The sequence below is a fragment of the Macaca nemestrina genome, chromosome 5 (genome assembly GCF_043159975.1).
Source record: "Macaca nemestrina isolate mMacNem1 chromosome 5, mMacNem.hap1, whole genome shotgun sequence".
NCBI lineage: Eukaryota > Metazoa > Chordata > Mammalia > Primates > Cercopithecidae > Macaca > Macaca nemestrina.
This window is the reverse complement of record NC_092129.1, coordinates 71,344,026-71,367,212: the sequence shown is the minus strand read 5'-3', so window position 1 is coordinate 71,367,212 and position 23,187 is coordinate 71,344,026. Positions and strand designations below refer to the sequence as shown.

Sequence of the window (23,187 nt, the reverse complement as noted above, 5' to 3'; positions counted from 1 at the left end):
TTTTCTGTTTACATTTGGCTATCTGCTGTGCCATGTTGGAAGTAAGATATATACACACTGACTTCAGACTATGCATGAAGATATTTGGGGTTTTGATATTCAGACTGATAGCTTACTTAAGCATATGAAAAATATAGAAATAGGCCAGGTGCAGTGGCTCACACCTGTAATCACAGCACTCTGGGAGGCTGAGGTGGGTGGATCACTTGAGGTCAGAAGTTCGAGACCAGCCTGGCCAACATGGTGAAACAAACCAATGTGTTGAAACCCCATCTCTACTAAAAATACAAACAAAATTAGCCGGACGTTATGGCGGGTACCTGTAATCCCAGCTACTTCGGAGGCTGAGGCAGGAGAATCGCTTGAACTGGGAGGTGGAGGTTGCGGTGAGCCAAGATCATGCCACTGCACTCCAGCCTGGGCAACAGGAGTGAAACTCTGTCTCAAAAAAAAAAAAAAAAGAAAAGAAAAAGAAAAATGTAGAAATATTTTTTTTCTGTCCCAAATGCGGTTGCTCTTGGAACAGAATAGGTGCTCAGTGGTGGCTACTGGCAAGCTGTAGAACCCTGTGGAAATGTAGGACGTTATTGATGGGACAGTACCCTCCTTTCTTTCTTCAGTAACTGTATCAGTTGCCCTGAACTGTTCCTGCTTTCTCATTCTTCCTGTTTCCCTTGGAAGTTTTAGAGATTATAATCTCCACTTTTTTGACTCCACCACCCACTCCCACAATATTACTGAATATTGCTGCTCTTACCTGGGTTGTCTGCAGGTCCTATTTGCATTTTTTTCCAAATGAGTTTTTCCCTGGGCCAACATTTTCATAGCTAGCTAACCCCCAAATCCCAGATGTAGAATTCCCTAATGTGGAATTCCCTGTATTTTGGAGAGACATCTACCTTTAACGTTCAAAATTTCTGTAATAATAGTTATGCTTTATTGACATGTCTGGCCCCTGGCAAGACTTCTTACACTTACATGAATCCATCTCATCCTTATCATAACCCTTTGAGGTGGTATTTTGAATCCCTGTTTCAGCAACGAGTCTGGGAGCAATGGCTTGCCAAGACACGTGTTAATTGGTGGCAGAGTCAGTGATCACACCTTCATCTGTCTGACCTCACAACCTGAAATGTGTGTTTCTCCGTGAAACTTACCTGATGACACCATTTAAATTATAGCCCCGCCAGGCACACACCTGGGCACTCCCTCCCATCCCTACCCAGTTCTGTTTTGTTCTTCCACAGCACAAGAACTCTATTATACCATACAACTTATTGTTTGTTTTTGGTTTACTCTTTATTATTGATTACCTGTCTCTCCTCACTAGAAGGCCTGGGTTTGTATCTGTTATATTTACTCCTAGATTCCTAGGCATTGAAAGTACCAGGAAATAGATATTTGGTAAGTGTATTTAAAAAGCATGGGTTTCTACTACTGTGCCCTGTTGCCCCTCCAACTGCACAGTAAAGTGAGCATGCTCACACTGAGAAACTGCTGACCCACGGTGTAAATTATTGGAAAAGACTTCAACTCATCTTTTTAAAAGTGTTTTCCAGTTTTAAATGAAAGAAAAGTCTGAACTTAGGAATAAGTGACTTGCTATTTTTCTTTAATAGAATATATAGACTATATATTCATATTTAGAGATATCTGTTTCACATGCAAATGTAATTGTTTTGCTTACTCGTTACATGAAAGGCAAACATCCCCATCTTTTTGACTTAAATCCTTACTGTGGTAAAGAATAAAGCCATGCATACCTGGGCTAGATGTGGTGGCTCATGCCTGTAATCCCAGCACTTTGGGAGGCTGAAACAGGAGGATCTCTTGATGCCAGGAGTTTGACACCAGCCTGGACAACATAGTGAGACCCCTGTCTCTACAGAAAATTTTTTTTTAATTAGCCTGATGTGGTGGAATGCACCTGTGGTCCCAGCTAGTTGGGAGGATGAAGCAGGAGGATCCCTTGAGCCCAGGAGTTCGAGTCTGCAGTGATCCATGATTGTGCCACTGTACTCCAGTCTGGGTAACAGAGTGAGAGCCTATCTGAAAAGAAAAAAAAAAAAAAGGCCGGGCGTGGTAGCTCATGCCTGTAACCTCAGCACTTTGGGAGGCCAAGGCAGGCGGATCACGAGGTCAGGAGATCGAGACCATCCTGGCTAACACGGTGAAACCCCGTCTCTACTAAAAAATACAAAAAACTAGCTGGGTGTGGTGGCAGGTACCGGTAGTCCCAACTACTCGGGAGGCTGAGGCAGGAGAACAGCGTGAACCTGGGAGGCAGATCTTGCAGTGAGCCGAGATCGTGCCAGTGCACTCCAGCCTGGGCGACAGAGTTAGACTCTGTCTCAAAAAAAAAAAAAAAAAAAAAAAAAAATGTGCATACCCGTTAGAAGGTACACTGCACACATTATTCCATTTAATCCTCATGATGGAGAAGACAGCTATTATTATCCCCGTTGTAATATATGGAAAAGAGATACAGAGTTTAGTATCTTACTCACGACCATAAAGGGGCTTAGTGGCAGATTCCAGAGCCCATTCACAATGCTTTCAAGCGTCACCATTTGATTACTTGCCTTAAAGCCATCTTTTGCTTCCCAAAGCAAACCCCAATGCAAACATCTCTGATGTAACTTTAAGGAAAATCTGTCAAGCACGTATTTTGCACACAAGGAAGAATATATTTCCCTAATGAGCGTTTTTTTTAGCTCACAGACAAATGTTGTGTTTCTAGACGTGGTCGCATCTAGATGAGGACCAGCAGGAGCTTAGCAGACAGCTGGAGGTGGTGGAAAACAGCATCCCAAGCGTGGGTCTGGTGGAGGAGAACGAGGACAGGCTTATTGACCGCATAACACTCTACCAGGTTGGTGTTACAAGCTGCCACATTGCCTTTAGAACCTTACCAATAGTTTTAACAGAATGTAAACAAATTTGTGATCAATTACTTTATTAGTACTTTTACTTTTCTTTCAAGGTATTGGTATTGAAAGGAGATAATGTTTCTGTTATTTATAGTTGGACATTATTAAAAGTCTTTCTTTTTTCTTTTTTTTTTAATGAGAGCTCTTTTTGAAAATTCAGCCTCCACCAAGCATTAATTTATGCTGATGCCACACAATTCTTGAAATAATAACAATAATTTGAAAGTTTTAAATCCACCTAAAGTCACTACCAAAATAATAATAATAATAAACAAAAGGAGACCATCTATACTTAAATATAGATGAAACATCTTGAAGTTTTCAGTGTTACTTGAGTGAGTATACTTTAAGTTCCAATAACAGGTAATGGGAACATTGTAGGTACTGGAGAAATTATAATTCTTAAAGACAAAAATTGCATATCCAAACTTGTAACCTCATAATTTCAATGATTTTAGCATTTAAAATCTAGCCTTAATGAATACCAGCCCAAATTATATCAAGTATTAGATGATGGCAAACGACTTCTGATATCCATCAGCTGCTCAGATCTAGAAAGTCAACTAAATCAACTTGGAGAGCGCTGGCTAAGTAACACCAACAAAGTGTCTAAGGAACTTCACAGACTGGAAACAATATTGAAACACTGGACCAGGTAATACATGACTGTTTTGTATATTTTCAGATGAGTGCTACATTGTATTAATAAGGCTAGTGGGGGTGGGGGATGATGGCTGAAACCTATAATCTCACTACTTGTGGAGGCTAATGCAGGAGGATTGCTTGAGGCCAGCTGTTCAAGACCAGCCTAAGCAACATAGTAAGACCCCAATCTCTGCAAAAAATAAAAAAGGACTAGGTATGGTAGCACATGCCTATGGTCCCTGCTATTGGAGAGGCTGAAGTGGGAGGATTGCTTCAGCCTGGGAGGTCGAGGCTTCAGTGAGTCATGATCATGCTACTGTACTCCAGCCTGGGCAATAGAACGAGAGTCTGTCTCAAAAATAAATAAATTAGGCAAGTAGATATTCACTTGAAAGTGACATGGCTCCTCTAGGAACTTATTGTATAGTTTGGAAAATAAAGATAAGCAGAGGCCGGGCGCAGTGGCTCACACCTGTAATCCCAGCATGTTGGGAGACTGAGGTGGGCAGATCCCCTGAGGTCGGGAATTTGAGATCAGCCTGACCAACATGGAGAAACCCCATCTCTACTAAAAATACAAAATTAGCCAGGCATGGTGGTGCATGCCTATAATCCCAGTTACTTGGGAGGCTGAGACAGGAGAATCGCTTGAACCTGGGAAGGGGAGGTTGCAGTGAGCCAAGATTGCACCATTGCACTCCAGCCTGGGCAGCAAGAGTGAAACTCCGTTTCAAAAAAAAAAAAAAAAAAAGGTAAGTAGAAAGTCCCCACTTGGATTCTTTTTTTTTTTTTTTTTTTTTTTTTTTTTGAGACAGAGTCTCGCTATGTTTCCCAGACTGGAGTGCAGTGGCGCGATCTCGGCTCACTGCAAGCTCCACCTCCTGGGTTCAGGCCATTCTCCTGCCTCAGCCTCCCGAGTAGATGGGACTGCAGGCGCCCGCCACCACGCCCGGCTAATTTTTTGTATTTTTTTTTTTTTTTTTTTTTTAGTAGAGACGGGGTTTCACCGTGTTAGCCAGGATGGTCTCGATCTCCTGACCTTGTGATCTGCCCGCCTCAGCCTCCCAAAGTGCTGGGATTACAGGCCTGAGCCACTGCGTCTGGCCCAATTTTTTGTATTTTTAGTAGAGAAGGGGTTTCACCTTGTTAGCCAGGATGGTCTTGATCTCCTGACCTCCTGATCGACCCACCTCGGCCTCCCAAAGTGCTGGGATTACAGACGTGAGCCACCACGCCCGGCCTCCCACTTGGATTCTTGTATACTCATATAAACATGTAATTAAAAGTGAGCAGGGAGGCAGGTGCATAATGCACCTTGCCTTTGAGTTTCACCCTCCCTTGCCTAATGACTGTGTCTGAGAAATCACAGTAAAGCCTGAGAGGGAGAGAAACAGAAAATGGAAGTGGAGAAAGAGAAAGAGTGGAAGGAGAGAAAGAGAAAAGTGGAAGCTTCTCAAGGGCAATGGGAAACATTCAGCAGGGTGGAGGATTGATTTTTACACAATGACATAGTCTGTGTCTAAGCTGCCTTTATTTCAAAGGACCTTTTGTAACCATCATCTGATATTTTCTAAGTAGCATCAATGTGAAGGAGTAGGGGAAAGATACTTTTATACCCAGCTGAAAGACAGGCAAGCGGAAACCCAGAGAGATGGGCTTGATAAAGGTATCAATATTAAGAAAATTTCAGAGTGCCAACCTCATGCATTTTTCTTCTAAATCTTCAGACCTCTTGTTTTAAAACTGTTGGCATTGGTGAGTAATGTAGGTGAGCAGAAGATAGGGATGAAATGTTTACTTAATAGACTCCGTAATGTACTTACAGATATCAAAGTGAATCTGCAGATCTAATTCACTGGTTACAGTCTGCAAAAGACAGGCTAGAATTTTGGACTCAGCAATCTGTGACAGTCCCACAAGAGCTGGAAATGGTCCGGGATCATCTAAATGCTTTCCTGGTAAGTCTAAGAATCTAAGGCATTTGATTCAGGCCTGTAAGTTAGGCCTGACCCATGCACCAGTAGAAAAGTAGTCAGGCCAGGCGTGGTGGCTCACGCCTGTAATCCCAGCACTTTGGGAGGCCAAGGCGGGCAGATCACAAGGTCAGGACTTTGAGACCAGCCTGACCAACATGGTGAAACCCCGTCTCTATGAAAAATACAAATATTCGCTGGGCGTGGGTGTGTGCCTGTAATCCCAGCTACTCAGGAGGCTGAGGCAGGAGAATCGCTTGAACCCAGGAGGCGGAGGTTGCAGCGAGCTGAGATTGTGCCACTGCACTCCAGCCTGGGCAACAGAGCGAGCAACTCCATCTAAAAAGAAAAAAAAAAAAGGAAGGAAGGAAGTCAACCATCAGTGAATATACTTAAAAAACTAAGCTATAGAGAATATATTAATGTTAACTATGTGTGTTCCATAATTATGCAAAATAATAGGGTTCCATGACTCAACATTGCCTCTTCAGAGTAGTTTTCAAGTAGAGGCTTCGTAGTTTGCTTTCATTCGAGGGCAAGGGTGTACTGGTGTCATTTTCTTTGAGTGTTCGGTATAATCCCCTCCAGGATGTAAAGGAAATTGTTTCATGCACTAAATTGATAGCTTTGCTTTTAATGAATTGTCTGGTTATTTAACCCTAATTTGAACATCGCTACTTGTTTCAGGAGTTTTCTAAAGAAGTGGATGCCAAATCTTCCCTGAAATCATCTGTTCTGAGTACTGGAAATCAGCTCCTTCGACTGAAAAAGGTGGACACAGCCACGCTGCGCTCTGAGCTGTCGCACATTGATAGCCAGTGGACTGACCTGCTAACCAATATCCCAGCCGTCCAGGAGAAGCTCCACCAGGTACAGAAAGAAGGATTGCTTTCGTGGGAAATAACTGACTTAAGCTATTTGACATGGAAAAATATATTCGTTTTTTGCTTTTGCTCACAAATTTGAATCAGCTTTGTCCCAGACACCTGGCCTCCTCTTTCCCATTGTGTTAATATTAAGAGTGAACTCAGGCCGGGTGCAGTGGCTGATGCCTGTAATCCTAGCGCTTTGGGAGGCTGAGGAGGGCGGATTGCCTGAGCTCAGGAGTTCGAGACCAGCCTAGGCAACACAGTGAAACCCCGTCTCTACTAAAATACAAAAAATTAGCCTGGCGTGGCAGTATGCGCCTGTAGTCCCAGCTACTTGGGAGGCTGAGGCAGAATTGTTTGAACTGGGGAGGCAGATGTTGGAGTGAGCCGAGATCGCGCCACTGCACTCCAGCCGGGGTGACAGCGAGACTCATCTCCAAAATAAATAAATAAATAAATAAAAAGTGAACTACGCTACAAAGCCCTGCCCCGAAGGCATTTCCTCTGAGGGTTTCTTTCTTGTATGTATGTGGGTGTGGGTATGTGTATTGGAATGTTTGTCTGACTTTGTTTAAACTCTGTTTTCTCCTGGATAAAATGTGGACAATGACATACACTTTTCTCATAAAGTGAGTGGTTATGAAGATTTAGAACACAATACATGTAAAAAAAATCGTATGTATAGGAGAGCAACTGGCTTTCAGTAGGTGTAAATACTCCTCTTATCTGAAAATACACCTACCTTCCCTGAAATCCCAGAACATTTTATCTTTATCTGTCTTTGACACTCATCACTGTGTTTCAGGCAGGATAGCTGTGTTTCATGTACATGCCTAATCTCTCCTAAGCAGCAGCTGTGCGCCCCCAGAGGGCAGGAACCAACCCACGTTCATTGCTATGTCTTTCAGCACCACACAGAAGTTGATATACAAAGATTTTAAATGATTGCTTTTGTTCCTCCAAATCATCATAATACACATATGCATAAATGCGTGATATGTTAAGTAAGATTTCGAATTGTAAGTACTGTATATCAGCTAAGGACTGAGGAAATTGGCTATGTTCTTAGGAATAAATATAAGAGTGCCAAAAAATCTAGAAAATGATAGCTTGTAGTGTGGTATTTTTCTTTCTTCTTTTAACATTCCTGAGTCAATATGCAGAGATTTTATAAGATAATTAATAAAATACGTCTGTTGAATGTTTTATGGTTAAGTTTTTTTAAGCTCATAAAACTAGTTATAAAATAAGAATAATATTCTCTTCTTTCTGGTGTTTTGATTAATTAGTTAATGTTTATACAATGTTTATAGTATTGGATGTCAGGTGAACATAAAATGACTATTATTGTTCAGCATTTGCCTGATGTTTGACTTCAAGCTTTCAATAGGGGTAAGATCTCCAAATGTCATTAAGGAGTGTTATCTCTCTTGGTACATTTTTAAGAATTATTGGAGGGTTTTTAAGTTAGTAGAAGTTGGGGTTTCCATTTTAACACTTGGGACTTGTTCTCTCCCTGACTTGGACAGCTCCAAATGGATAAACTGCCTTCCCGCCATGCCATTTCTGAAGTCATGAGTTGGATTTCTCTAATGGAAAATGTTATTCAGAAGGATGAAGATAATATTAAAAATTCCATAGGTTACAAGGCAATTCATGAATACCTTCAGAAATATAAGGTAATTAAAATTTTTTGTTTTTAACTTTTCATATGTTGAGACCATTTTATTTGAAAGAACTAAAAAATTCAAATTATAGTAACCAAGTCTTGGAATGTATGTTTCCTACACATTGACCAGATAGGAATTCAAGAGCAAGAAAAATGCATTATCAGTTACAGAAATAAAAAGTAATATCTGGTACTAGGAATGATTTTGAATCATTTTATGTTATTCTTAAAGAATTGCAGAAATTATAAAAATAAATTTATAAATATTTTATAGTGAGGTTATATAATTTATCTAGTTCTAAATCTTCTACCTAAAAAAAAAATATATATACACACACACACACGTATATCTGTGTTTATGTTCGTATAAACATATACAAATATATATATTTGGCTTCCAAAAATAATGAGTTGTGTGAATACAGACAAATTGAGCCATTTTAGCTGAGTTATAGAAGTGATAATATTAATATTGAGGTTACTTAAGGCTTTCCAACTCATGGAAAAATAATGAGACATTTATTGTATAATCTTATTTTCTCCTCTTTTTTTTTTAGGGTTTTAAGATAGACATTAACTGTAAACAGCTGACGGTGGATTTTGTGAACCAGTCTGTGCTACAAATCAGCAGTCAGGATGTGGAAAGTAAACGTAGTGATAAGACTGATTTTGCTGAGCAACTTGGAGCAATGAATAAAAGTTGGCAAATTCTGCAAGGTCTAGTAACTGAGAAGGTAAGCCATTGGCTTGCCACCATCCAGATTTATATGAAAACCCCAAGAACAGGCACACTCTGTAAGGAAGACTGGGTTCACGAGTAGTGTGGCTATACTGGGCAAAGAACGCTTCCAATAATACTGCTGAAGGTTAATCACCCTAAACTTTCTTTAACCTGTTGAAGATTTTCTCTTATACACTCTGTGCTCTTTGTATATTTCATGATGTTTCAGTTTTCTAAAGATGCCTCTTGATTTATTTTGCCTTTGGTTCAAGTTGACTTTAGTCCTTTATTGTTTCCCAATAATAGTCATTGATTCATACTTTATGAAATTCATTTATTAAATCAAGCTTGTCCAGCCCACGGGCTGCACGCGGCCCACGACGGTTTTGAATGCAGCCCAACACAAATTCGTAAACTTTCTTAAAACATTATGAGATTTCTTTTGCAATTTTTTTTTTTTTTTTTGGATCATTGGCTATTGTTAGTGTTCGTTTATTTTATGTGTGGCGCAAGACAATTCTTCTTCCAGTATCGCCCAGGGAAGCCAAAAGATTAGACACCCCTGTTTTAAATCATGTACACAATGAACTGTATTTTAAGAATTCTTAATGTGGAGAAAATGCTGGCTAGAATAATTAGCCTGCCAATGATTTGATTTTATTAAAATAAAGTTGCAAATTTCATTTTATTGTGTTTGTTCAGATCCAGCTGTTGGAAGGGTTATTGGAATCTTGGTCAGAATATGAAAATAATGTACAATGTCTGAAAACATGGTTTGAAACTCAGGAAAAGAGACTAAAACAACAGCATCAAATTGGAGATCAGGCTTCTGTTCAAAATGCGCTGAAAGACTGTCAGGTAACTAATCCAGATGGCTAACATGAACCATCTCACAATTTCATGGCATATGCTAATGTGTTTGTAGGCCTTGAGAGTTGCAAGTTAAATATTTTTTAAAAGTTGCATTTAGTAACAAATTTTGCTGATTATGTGAGTTTATAGGTTTTTTTAAATAAAAAAATACATTAGAGTTTTTCACTTGTTTTTAAAAATTTGAAATTATGAAAATTTTCAAACACACTCATAAGTAGAGAGAAATGCTGTGACCCCTATATACCGAGCATCACATTTAATAATTATCAAGATTTGCAACCTGGGCGACATGGTGAAACCCTCTCTCTACAAAAAGCTACAAAAATCAGCCAGATGTGGTGGTGCTACACCTCTAGTCCCAGCTACTCAGCAGGCTGAGGTGTGAAGATTGGTTGAATTCAGGAGATCAAGGCTGCAGTAAGCCGTGTTTACACCATTGCACTTCAGCCTGGGTAACAAAGCAAGACCCTGTTTCAAAAAAAAAAAAAAAATTGCATAAATTATTTCTTTTTCTAAAATAGATTTCATAGTAAATACCAGACATCATGTCACTTTATTCTTACATACTACAATATATATCTTTGAAAAATAGACTTTTTTGGCCGGGTGCGGTGGCTCACGCCTGTAATCCCAGCACTTTGGGAGGCCGAGGCGGGCGGATCACAAGGTCAGCAGATCGAGACCACGGTGAAACCCCGTCTCTATTAAAAAATACAAAAAATTAGCCGGGAGTGGTGGCGGGCGCCTGTAGTCCCAGCTACTCGGGAGGCTGAGGCAGGAGAATGGCGTGAACCCAGGAGGCGGAGCTTGCAGTGAGCCGAGATTGTGCCACCGCACTCCAGCCTGGGGCACAGAGCGAGACTCTGTCTCAAAAAAAAAAAAAGAAAAGAAAAATAGACTTTTTCTTAATGCATCCATATTATTATCACCATCAAAAGTTTAATAATTCCTAATATTATTTTATGTTCAACTCATAGTCATATTTCCTCAGGTGTCTTTAAAATGTCTTTTTCACATTAACTTATTCAAAATAAGGATGCAGACAATATCCATACGCTACATTTGCTTGTTAGATCTCTTAAATCCTTTGAATATTTTTTTAAGACTACAACCTGTCGCAGAAACTGTCAGTGGGTGCCGTGTTCAGGATTGGCCTATGAATGTCCTTACCTCTGTATGTCCTATAAATGGAAGTTAGCACTAGAGGCTTGGTTGGATTCCTGTTCACCTCCTCTGAGCAAGCACTTCACAGCGGACTTCCTACTATTAATTATTATTATTATTAAATCCTATTATTAGTTAATAGAAAGTATCCATGTTACTTTCTCTTTTGTCACATGGGGAAGTACACAGAGTATGCTTGTTCTACTCTGAGGAATGAGGATTGAAAGCTCAGGTGAAGCAGTAACATTCCAAATGTTTTCCAGTGACTCAGGGACACACAGGTCTTCTTGTGTACCCAAAAGAAAAGTGAGCTATTGTAGTTAATGCTGTAATAAGATTTTTGAAAATAATTCATGAGTTCATATAATGTTACAGATTATGACTGTTCTCTTATAGTGTTTCCTAAAAACAATTGAAAACTCAACAGTGAAGTAATTCTACAGAAAAGCTTCTCTCTGCAAGTCTTGTTTTTCTATTCTGGGTTTCAAAAAGAAAGAACTTTGGTAATGATCTCTCTTCCAATCATCATGTTTTCTATTTGGGACACATATACAGAGAGGTATATTTAAGCACTTCATCAAAGCTTTTCAATTCTGAAAAGGAGGAGAAGTGCTGTCTCCCCAGCTAATGGATTACAATTTTGAGAATGCATAAAATTGATAAAGAAAAACATCATGTAAAGAAATACCTTGAAATAATAATAGTTTTTTATTTAATTATAAAAAGCCTCGTGTCAGAAAATGGGTGCTTAAAGATTGAAGATGAAGAACATGCATCAACTAGTCTCATTGCATTTCCGATTTTCCAGAGGCCAGTGGTATTTCTGATTTAGGCCATAAAATCTAAAATCTATAAATAATCCAGAATTTCAGCTCTTTACTTGTGAGGACAAAATGTCATAACTTTCGTTGAGTTCTTAAGTTAAAATATATCTGTTGATTTTAAAAGGTAATTCTGCATATTAGAATTAGCAAAGTGAGTGCCTTCTGGTTGCATGGTTGTGATAAAATTTACTGTTGAAAGACTGAAATACCACATTAATATCATTTGCATTTTCTTTTTTTTTTCCAATTATTTTCTTCCATACTTTTCTTTTTCTCTAAGTATTTTTTTCTTCTCTTTAACATTGCTTTTTCTGCCATTTTCCATTTTGTTTCTTTTCCTGTTCATGTCTTCTATTTAACAGGGAGACACCTTACCATATGGAAAATATAGCAGCAGCTCGACCATGTTTTACCAAGAGTAGGACCTAAGTTTTAGTATTTCAGAGAGTCAGGTCAGACAGTGTCAGAAGGAAAAGCTTAAAGTGTGGTTTAAAGAACTTTGTACTGATACTAATTCATGATTTGAAATGAAAAGTCATTTAGACAGAATGAAAGTAGCCCATATAATTATTTTGGGACATCACATATAAATAAATCACAGTGGCCTAACTGAAAGGTTCTATTTGGCTATACTACAAGTCTTGTTAGAATTGTCATTTTGGAGAAATTGTTTTTTGGACCAAAGTGTGAAATTCAAGCCAGTATACTTAAATTGGTGACTGGATTCCAGCTTTATTTTGTTTTAAAAATCTTGAATATTTTCCCAGTCTTTAATAGGTGATTTATTAATTTAAACCAACATAAAACTGATATTTATGAATTAACCCAACTTAAGAATGTTTTATTGCTTTTAAAAATGGTAGGTTTGGCCTTTCCCCTTTTTGATCAAAAACAGAGTCATCTTTTAATTATTAATGAAAGCAAGGGAAACACACCTTTATTTTTTACGTAATATATATTTCAGCCCTGTTTCCCTTGTGGGCTTTGCTCTTATACCAACATACATGTGCAGGGCATTTTAGAAATAGTTTCTAAGCAATGGAACATTCATTTAATATTCCTCACTGAGAAAAAGTTAACATCATAGAATTGAATTAGAAACTCAATTTCTATGGTTTCCATGGAAACTCAATTTCTAATGGTTGAATTTTAGAACCATATTAAAGACATATTGGAAGGATTGTTTCTGGTCTTTTAATCTCTTTACAGAAATAGAAAAGTTCTAAATAGTAAATTAATTATATTTTCTATACTACACGAAGGACCTGTAACCCCAGTAATCACTATATTTATTCTCTGGTAATTATCAAAGCTGTCAAAATAGTGACAAAATTATAGAGTGGAAATAAGAGAACAATATGAAAAACAAAAATGATCACTTTAAGCTGCCAAATGCATGAGTTTCTAACTAATTAACCAAAACAAAAATAGCTTCATGATAACTCAATAGAGAAAAATAAATAAATTCGCACTGAAGCATGGCACATTGCCAAATGGCTTAACATAATAATATCTTACATTTAGCTACTTTTTGACAGCTTAAAATATATTTTGTATATATTTATCTAATTTTATCCCTTTGGAGTAAGCAGAAAATGTCTTATTATTTCTATTTTTAAAATGAGGTAGAGAGAGATTAACAAGTTGAACCACAATAGAAACAGAAATAAAAGAAGCAAAAATTATTTTTAAAGAGACATGACATTTGAAACTAATATAACAGAGACTGGACTCCTCATTAACACCTTAGCAGCAGCACTACCCAATTTCAATCTTATTACCCATGTATGGATCATGAGGGGGTATAAAAAATATTTTTTATACAATTGAGGTGTTATCCAAAGTTACAGAATTTGGGGATTTTCTCCATTCTAATCTCCAAGAACTACAAATCTATTTTTAGTTCTGAGGGTATACTTCTGAATATGGGACTGTAACCATGCCTTAATGCCTGACTTTTCATGCCACACCAACATGGGATTTATATTCCCTCCACAGTTCGAGGTTCAGCCGACTCCCTTCTGATGTCAGGCTGGGAGTCCATAGGCTCCAAAGACTGAGTTCTAATCCCCACTCCAGCCCTCACCAGCTCTTTTACCCAAGACAGGTCAGATGACTTGATCTTCAATGTATTTATTTATAAAATGTTGATAGCAGTCTCAGTCTGCTTCACTGAGCTTCTCAAATTTTCGGATGGCATTAAAATAGAAATTAGGGTTATGATACAGGTTCAGTATGAGCTCCAGATCTTTTCTTCATTTTGCTTTTCGTTCTTGAACATTTTATACTGACAATTATGAATGCATATCCCAAAGAAAATGAGGATTTGATTCATCAAAGAAGCCTGAAATCTTTCAGAATCATGTAGAATTCAGGGTATTTTAGAGAGAGAGGATCATACAGATTATCTTTTCCCATCTGAAATCAGTCTTCTGATTTCCCATCTGAAGAAACTGAGACCCAGTAGAAATTTCTCACCTACCCAAAGTGACACAGCTTTATAGTAGTAGAAATGTGACTAAATCTCAGATACTAGGACCCAGAATACCACATTCAATCACATTTCTTCCTATGGGGTAGGCAGCGTAACTTTTTGAATACCAACATATATGAACTTAATAATATAAATAACATTACAGTTCCTGACATGTATTTCTTTCCTCACAGGCTCTTGAGAAAATTACATAGTACCATTTCCTTATCTGCTAGATTATCAAATTTTACTTTTTTAAAGTTATGCTGATTTGCCATGTGTAAAAAGATGACTTTTCTTGCATTTGAGTGTAGGAAGAAGTACTTCTGTGGAGTGCCTCTTCTGAAAGAGATAAGCTTTTTGGATTAGTAAAAGGTTTTTAGGACATGAAACTGTAATGGCTCAATTTCAGTGCACCCCAGAGTTCCATAATAGAACAATTTAAAGTGACTATTTTTTAAATCTTCCAGGATCTGGAAGATTTGATTAAAGCAAAAGAAAAAGAAGTAGAGAAAATTGAGCAGAATGGACTTGCTTTGATTCAGAACAAGAAAGAAGACGTCTCTGGCATTGTCGTGAGCACACTGCAAGAGCTCGGCCAAACCTGGGCGAATTTAGATCACATGGTAATATTGCTTGCCGAAAGCCAGCTCCAGGACAGTGTTTGCCAGCTCTGTCCAAACTCGGGGTTTTGTTTTTCCTAAAGTAACGGAGGAAATAATCGAATCTATACATTATCTCTTTGTACTTTTAAGTCTGCTTCGTTATCCTCTTTTTTTTTTTTTTTTTAAGTCTAGTTTCTGGTGTTTTCTAGAATAAGCCTTTATTTTAAACATTACTCTCTTAATGATCTCATCCATTCCTATGGCGACAGATCATTCTCAAACATCTGTCTCCAACCTAGGAAAGGATATACAAAATGGATATCTGTATCTAAGTGATACAGACAAAACTAAACACTTTTCTGATAGAGATAAATAAGTATAAGGAAGGAATATCTTAGATGTTTTGTCTTAAGATATTTATCTGAGTGTGTGTGTGTGTGTGTGCGCGCACACATGTGAGATAGATATAGGTATTGATGTAGCTATAGATATATTTCACTTTCTGGGACCTGACTACCTGGATTGAAATTGAAATCTCCTACATTCTAACAGTGTAATCTTGGGTAATTTTCATTACCTCTTAGTGTCTCAGTGTCCTCATCTATAAAATGGGGATAATGATTATACCTATCTCATAAGATGTTGTGAGGATTAAATGAGTTAATGCATTTGAAATACTTATTTAATACAATTCTTAAACTGTTTTATTAAAAGTATCAACCTCTTATGACTTAAAAAATATATATATACACATATATATGTGTGTGTGTGTGTATATATATATATGTTACCCTTTTAAGCATTTCCACTTAGAACTGAGTGTTTAAAAGTGTGAAAGGCATAAATTTCAAAGTTGATACATTTTACCTTTTAAATATTTTTCTTTTTAGTTTTGTTTGTTTATGATACCTGAAACCCTGATGAAGTTCTTAGATGTTAATATTTTCCCATCAATTGAATATATATTCCATCATTTCAGATATTATGAAATATAAGCAATAAGCAATGTTTGTCTTTTTCAAAAGGTTGGACAATTAAAGATACTGTTGAAATCAGTGCTTGACCAATGGAGTAATCACAAAGTGGCCTTTGACAAGATAAACAGTTACCTCATGGAGGCCAGATACTCTCTTTCCCGATTCCGTCTGCTGACTGGCTCCTTAGAAGCTGTGCAAGTTCAGGTGGACAATCTTCAGGTAAGGAATTAATTTAATACATCCTTAACATTCTTTTTAATTTCAGAAAACTGAAAAATTAGCAAATGGAGACATCATCCTGAAAAATTTCCATATGTTGTTTATACTTAATTATTTTTTAAGATCTTTAAAATTAATTTTACCTGTGTTATTGTTACTTAAGCAAACTTGTCTGTGTGTGCCAAATTCTGGATTAGCTGGTATATAACTAAATGATTTCAAAGATCTGTTGTAAAAAATCTTCACAATGATTTTATGGCCAACTCAACCTCCTTGATTCATTGTCGCTGCCTTTTGTTTTCCTTTTCTCTTCTTATCCTGCGTCTCCAAACATATTCCAAGGAATGTTCAAAAGAAAACAGAGAAAAATGACAAAGGTGGTAAATGTTTAAACCATCCAGTTGCTTCCATTCAGTAAAATATCAGTGGCCTATCCAGCGTGTCCACAGAATCTTCCTTTCTAGCACTTACTGCTTGGTTTCCTGTGGGTCCTTTGTCATTGTGTCCGTCTATAATGATATCCCTGGTGTTTGTCTGCAACAGATCACTCTCTCCTGTCTCAGGAGTGTGTGCAAACATGTGAGATAGATATGACTTTCTTAAGGAAATATATTTTTTAGGGTAGGGTGGGAGGGAGGGAGGACAAATTTGTCTATATAATTTCTTAACCCTTCAATTGTTGTTACTAAAGGTCACTAAAACTTCTTTTGAGGATAGTAAATTTAAAAGCACATCTTATAACATTGAGGAGGTTAGAAATGCTTTTTAATTTAACATATGTTTAATACTTGCAAGAGCTGTCTTAAGACATGAAAGGATTAAGGGTCTTTTCCTTGACTGTTTTCATTTGAGGGTAATCAGATATTGGTGTTAAATAATACTCAATTTTTGTAGCCTACTTAACCTGTGGAGTTTTTTGAAGAACTGAGTCTGTCACTGTTGGAACCGAACTGTCGATTCCCTCCTGGGCAGGGGTCGCCGCGAAGGATCACCGACACGAGATTCACAGCAGAGAGTTATTTATGACTAGCGTGCTAGGGTCCCAAGCTCTAAGTTGGCCCTGGGACCCCGAGTGCTTGTTACAGGTTGTTTATATAGGCAAACACAAGTTCAAACACAGCTTAGGGCGTGAAATTCAAACAGAGCTTTAGGCGCGTGGTAATTGGGTCTGTCTATGGCCTGAGCAAGGTATCTTGTTCTGATTGGTTGGGGCGGGACCTTAGGAGGTTCTTTCCTGGAATTGCTGATTCCGGGAACATTGGGGACATTGAGTCAGGGTGGGACCCCATGAGGTTATCAGGGTGGGACCTCATGAGGCTATCAGGGTGGGGCCCCATGAGGTTATCAGGGTGGGACCCCATGAGGCTATTTCCCGGAATTGTCTTTCTGTTTGGGTTCTGGGAACATTGGGGGGCTATCCGTGGCCATCTGGGGTTTAAGTTTCATGATGGTCAAGCTTTCTAAATTTTATGAGGCTTAGGAATTATGAGGCCTAGTTTCATCACCTGAGCACTATTTCCAGGGAAACAACTTTCTTTCAGTTCCCTTACTGGTCCTTGGTAGAAGACTATTTAGATAGGCTTGGTAGAAGATGCCAAATCTGTCTGATAAATATTCTTTGTTTTAAACAATCTTGACATATACAATGCATTATTATTAATTATAGTCTCCATTCTGTATAGTGGATCACTAAAGCTTATCCCTCCTGTCTAGCTGAAACTATGTTCCTTTTGATCAACATCTTTCTTTTCCCCATCTAATCCCTTATCCCATGCCCTGGTAACTACCATTCTACTCTAATTCTATGAGTTCAACTTTGCTAGACAAAAATGGAACGTATATGAGGTAATGATATGTTAATTAGCTTAATTTATTCATTCCACAATATAAACATATATCAAAACATCATGTAGTACCCTACAAATACATACAATTATTATTTGTCAATTGAAAATCATTTTTTTACATTAAAAATAATTCTTGGCAAGGAAGAACACCTAGAGATAAAACTTGCCAAAGCTGTGCCTTGTTAGTCTTCATCTTTGGGAGTTTGTGGTAGAAGCACTCTAGGTATGCAATAAAATAGAGACATGACTTTGGCTTTGAGTGCCAAAGAGATCCACAGTTTGGCAGATAGCACGTTACATACACCATTGCCATGGCTTTATTAGAAACAAGAGCTTGGCATAGCAAGGAAAACGAGCACCTAAACAAAAGATTTCTCAGCAAGGCAAATTTACTTCTGTAGAATTGTGCCGCTTACACTTCTGGCCGCTGCAAGAGCACACTGAACAAAGGAGAGAAGGAGTTTTTATCCCTAATGCAGTCCCTATCCCTGCGTCCTTCCCCTGTTGGCTAGGGTTGAACCACACAATCTAAAATGACCCTGGTTGGCTAAGACTTAAACTTTTCCAATTAGGGTAAATGTGTGATTCACAAGGGAGGGAGCGAGTAGGAGTGGTCCCTGTGTTACAGCACGAGGCATGTTTGGACATGTCTGGCCAAGTCAGGACACAACAAGAGTGGGAGGGCTGCTCGCAGGCCAGAAACAAGAAATTACAAGGAGGTGGGCCTCTGAACCAAGGACAAAACATTGCACAATTAAACCCTTTGAAGAGGAATTTGCCATCTCTGGCAGCTTCCTACCAGACAATGGACAAGGGCACCCTATGAGCTTTTCCAGCAGAATCCAAATGCCAATAGAAGAAGGCTTCATTGCTAATAACCTCTTCTCATAGTCAAAATAACAAAATCCTAAAGAAAGGAATAAATGATTATCTAAAGAAAGCTGATAAAGCATTGATGCTAAGTCATGCCTGCTTTATACATGTATATATGCATATTTATGAAAACATACACAAATTCCTTTTAAACTTGCTTATTAGAATTTAGATCCTGTTATGTCATCTGTGGGTCTTTTTCTTTGGGCAGAATCTCCAAGATGATCTAGAAAAACAGGAAAGGAGCTTACAGAAATTTGGCTCTATCACCAACCAATTATTAAAAGAGTGCCACCCGCCTGTGACAGAAACTCTTACCAATACACTGAAAGAAGTCAACATGAGGTATGGAGTATGTTAATTTTACACACTATTTCTATCACAGCCTTATTATAAATAATGATATAATTAAAACTTAATGACATTTTGAATTTGAGCTACATAGATTCTATCCTTTAAAATTCTCTTTCACAACATGAATTTAAGGATACATAAATGTAGTGAAGAGATTTAGAAAGAATTAGAAGTACTGTACACCCAAAGATTGCCATCATCCTCATTACCTACCCTGAAACTATGAATATGAAACATTAATTTTTATTATGTTAACTAGAAATGAGTATGTCTGAATTCACATGAACCAGGATCATGAAAAATAAAATAGCAAATATCAACATTTGGTGAGAGGTGGTAATCTGCTCATGAGTGTTGATTATTATTTCCAGATGGAATAACTTGCTGGAAGAGATTGCTGAGCAGCTACACTCCAGCAAGGCCCTACTTCAGCTTTGGCAAAGATACAAGGACTACTCGAAACAGTGTGCTTCGTCCGTTCAGCAGCAGGAGGATCGAACCAATGAGCTGTTGAAGGCAGCCACAAACAAGGACATCGCCGATGATGAGGTTGCTACATGGATTCAAGATTGCAACGTATGTTCAGAAGCTATCTTGTTTTCCCAACACGCCCTTCTTAGACTGCCCAAGTTTAGCTTTTGGTCTCTGTAAGCTTTGGTATGTTTCTCTATATGAGACAGTTATCCAAAAATAATTGTCTTAGGATCAAAGAGCCTGCCTGATTTTCAGAACACAGGTGCATATGCATCAGACTAAGAGGTCTCCTCCCATTGTTTGATTTTTTAAAATGAGTCGTTTTCCATTTTTCCTAGTGGAATTTAGTCAATGTGAAAAATTGAGGCTCTCTGTGTTTTCTGGGATGGTCAATATAAGACATGACCATATGGGGAATAACGTTCTATCTTTAAAAAATCTTCTGTTCCAGATCTTGTCCATTTACATTCATTATCTTCTAGGTAAGCATCTACACAATAGTTTCATTTAAGATATTAATGGTAGAAAGAAGTCTTTCTCTCCTGATTTACTGTTATACTTCTTTTAATAGCTTTTTAATAATTATCTTTTTCATTATAGCTGCCAATAACCTACTTAAGGGTTTAAGGAACAGCCTTTCTCTTGTTTCAAGCATTACATGGCTCTTACTATTTGTCCTTATTTGTCTTTATTTTTAAGAGCTTGTTACAAGGATCTTTTAATAAACTTTTCCAAATCAGTTTATTAGAATTAGGCAGGCTATAAAGACTACATAAATAAAAGTTTAACCTAGTCTAATATCTTCAACCTGAATAATCACTTTAAAGCTAAAGATGGATATTTAAAAATAAAGATAATACAGTACTTTTTTCATCCACATAATTTATATATACAAGAACTGTCATTTTCAATACTCCTGAATTGAAATACACTTTGTCTGTTGTCTATGTCAAGCTTAAAGAGCCCTTTGTTTTTCTTTCTCTCACAGCAGTCACTGCCTAGGCATAGCATGACTGGGTGGGATACCAGCAACAGGTAGAAGAAACAGTCACTTATCATCTCTCAATGATAGGATAGAAAGCAGAAACAGGGAATTTCCATTGGCTCATATTTTTTAACCTGTAAGAGGGTCCCACAGAAAGTGAAGGCAAAGAGATGCCATGGAAAAGAATGGGAATACAGGCTACTCTTACCCCCTGCTCACCAAAATCATCACTGTGTTCTGCACCCTACTGAGATAGGAGGTTGTTATACTTGCAATAACATGGCCACACATATAGAAGATACCACTGATAAATTCCTGGTGTGTATAATAATAATAGAAAAAGGAAAAATATAACATTTTGTTTTCAATTTGATATGAATTACGTAGAGGCGGGAAAAAAGCTGCCAAAATATTTCCAGTTATTGGCTCTACTCTTGGATCATGTTTTTTTTTTTTGTCTTGTTTATGTATGTTTTTCTGCATTTCCCCAAGGTCCTATAATGAACCTACATAGCTTTTACTAACAGAAGAGTAATTACATATATATATCCATAGGTTATATATATATAATGTGTGTTTAAAATATTAATATATATACATAGCATTTTTAAAAATTGCAGTGCTTGATCATTTTTCCACAGGTGAAGGTTATTTAGCATAATAATTTGATCAGTAGGAATTGTGTGTTTCTACATGTATAGCCCTTTGCCAATTGCTGTTTATGATAAGGAGTATAAACATGCTTCAGAGTGGGCATATTGTCACCTTTTATAGGACCTCCTCAAAGGACTGGGTACAGTTAAAGACTCCCTCTTTGTTCTCCATGAGCTGGGAGAGCAACTGAAGCAACAAGTGGATGCTTCAGCAGCATCAGCTATTCAATCGGATCAACTCTCTTTGAGTCAACACTTGTGTGCCCTAGAACAGGCTCTCTGCAAACAGCAGACTTCGTTACAGGTACAGAGCTCCTGTTTAGTATCTTCTATAAATTGGGTGTTCTCTAATATCTGGGCACAAATACAGAAAAAGAATTCCTCATCATTGCAACAATACCTCCTTCAAGACTAAAGAAAAAAACGAGTAAACAAACTTGGAAGTTCTGGTGGGGACGATGAAGGTGGAAGTTTTGCGCTGTTCTCTGCAAAATAATTTAAGAATCGGTTTAAGATGCAAGTTCCTAAACCAATGCCTGCCACATGGTCTGTTCAATTAATAAACACTAAGCGGCTTTAATATGAATATTCATGTTTATTTAACTTAGACTTTTACAAGAATCAGAAGATTTTTCAGACCTGTTGTTCAAGTATTTAAAGAATAATTTTGATTGTTACTCACTTATGGTGCATAGAAATAATTCTAGTTTTTAGAAAAATTACATAAAGATTTAAATTGTTATAGCTTTGTTTTTTTAATAGGAATGATGTCTTGAGAATGGCAATTTGATACAAGAATATGAAAAATAATTTTAATATCCACTTGCCCTTTTACTAGTCTTTATTAAAATACCTTTTTTTTTTTTTTTTTTACTAAAATACCAATTTCTTTTGTGGAATAAAAGGCTGGAGTTCTTGATTACGAAACCTTTGCCAAGAGTTTAGAAGCTCTGGAGGCCTGGATAGTGGAAGCTGAAGAAATACTACAAGGGCAGGACCCTAGCCATTCATCTGACCTCTCCACAATCCAGGAAAGGATGGAAGAACTTAAGGTAAGTGTGTTAATCTGAGTCCCAGATCTTTTACCATCTGTCTTCAAATTTTTTTTTTTTTTTTTTTTTTTTTTGAGATGGCGTCTCACTCTGTCGCCCAGGCTGGAGTGCAGTGGCGTGATCTCAGCTCACTGCAACCTCCACTTTCCGGGTGCAAGTGATTCTCCTGCCTCAGCCTCCCGAGTAGCTGGGATTACAGGGGCATGCCACCACGCCTGGCTAATTTTTGTGTTTTTGGTAGAGATGAGGTTTCGCTGGTCTTGAACTGGTCACCTGAGGTCAGGCCTCCCAAAATGCTGGAATTACAGGCATGAGCAACCACGCCCAGCCCTGTTTTCAAAATCTTAGGGGAAACTCAAAACTGATGCAGACCCACTCTTTCTTTCAAGTGAGCTCCCAGTGAGACTCGCTATGGCAAACAGTGGACTGTGTGCTGGCAGTGGGCACAGGCTGATTTCCCAGCTCACTCCTGGAAACCACCTCGCTCCTCCCTCCCACTGCTGGGCCCTCTCCATGTTCCTGTGCCCAGTCCCTCACCTCTCTATTAACTTTTGAACCTCTCCTCTCTGTTTCTAACATCATCTACTCCTAGCTCAAGTTACTCCTATCTCTCTGAGACCCTACGGCCGCCTCCCACAGATCTACATCCACCCACCCAACCTCCCCTCCTCCTGGCTGTCAGAATGACCTTTTTTTTTCTTTTTAAGGATTTTACTTAATTAGCTTGATTTAATCATTCTACATTGTGTGAAAACATCATATCATACTCCATAAATATATATGATAATTTGTCCATTAAAAATAATTTAATACTTTTTTTTTTTTTTTTTTTGACACAGAACCTTGCTCTGTCGCCCAGGCCGGAGTGCAGTGGCACGATCTCTTCTCACTGCAAACTCTGCCTCTCAGGTCCACACCATTCTCCTGCCTCAGCCTCCCCAGTAGCTGGGACTACAGGTGCCCGCCAGCACGGCCGGCTAATTTTTTTGTATTTTTAGTAGAGATGA

The 23,187-nt window shown here is 38.0% G+C and overlaps 1 protein-coding gene across 18 annotated transcripts in view; it reads left to right on the top strand.

The window, feature by feature from the left end:
* LOC105489042 (spectrin repeat containing nuclear envelope protein 1) overlaps positions 1 to 23,187 on the top strand; it is a 536,331-nt gene that overhangs the window by 413,011 nt on the left and 100,133 nt on the right. For all 18 annotated transcript variants that reach the window (XM_011753636.2, XM_011753647.3, XM_011753641.2 and 15 more), the window contains 13 exons: positions 2,741 to 2,872; positions 3,389 to 3,585; positions 5,401 to 5,533; positions 6,236 to 6,418; positions 7,947 to 8,096; positions 8,644 to 8,820; positions 9,510 to 9,665; positions 14,612 to 14,767; positions 15,772 to 15,942; positions 18,874 to 19,007; positions 19,388 to 19,592; positions 21,250 to 21,432; positions 22,034 to 22,180. In XM_011753636.2, coding sequence (XP_011751938.2) covers positions 2,741 to 2,872; positions 3,389 to 3,585; positions 5,401 to 5,533; positions 6,236 to 6,418; positions 7,947 to 8,096; positions 8,644 to 8,820; positions 9,510 to 9,665; positions 14,612 to 14,767; positions 15,772 to 15,942; positions 18,874 to 19,007; positions 19,388 to 19,592; positions 21,250 to 21,432; positions 22,034 to 22,180 — 2,124 coding nt within the window. The remainder of the gene's footprint in view (positions 1 to 2,740; positions 2,873 to 3,388; positions 3,586 to 5,400; positions 5,534 to 6,235; positions 6,419 to 7,946; positions 8,097 to 8,643; positions 8,821 to 9,509; positions 9,666 to 14,611; positions 14,768 to 15,771; positions 15,943 to 18,873; positions 19,008 to 19,387; positions 19,593 to 21,249; positions 21,433 to 22,033; positions 22,181 to 23,187) is intronic.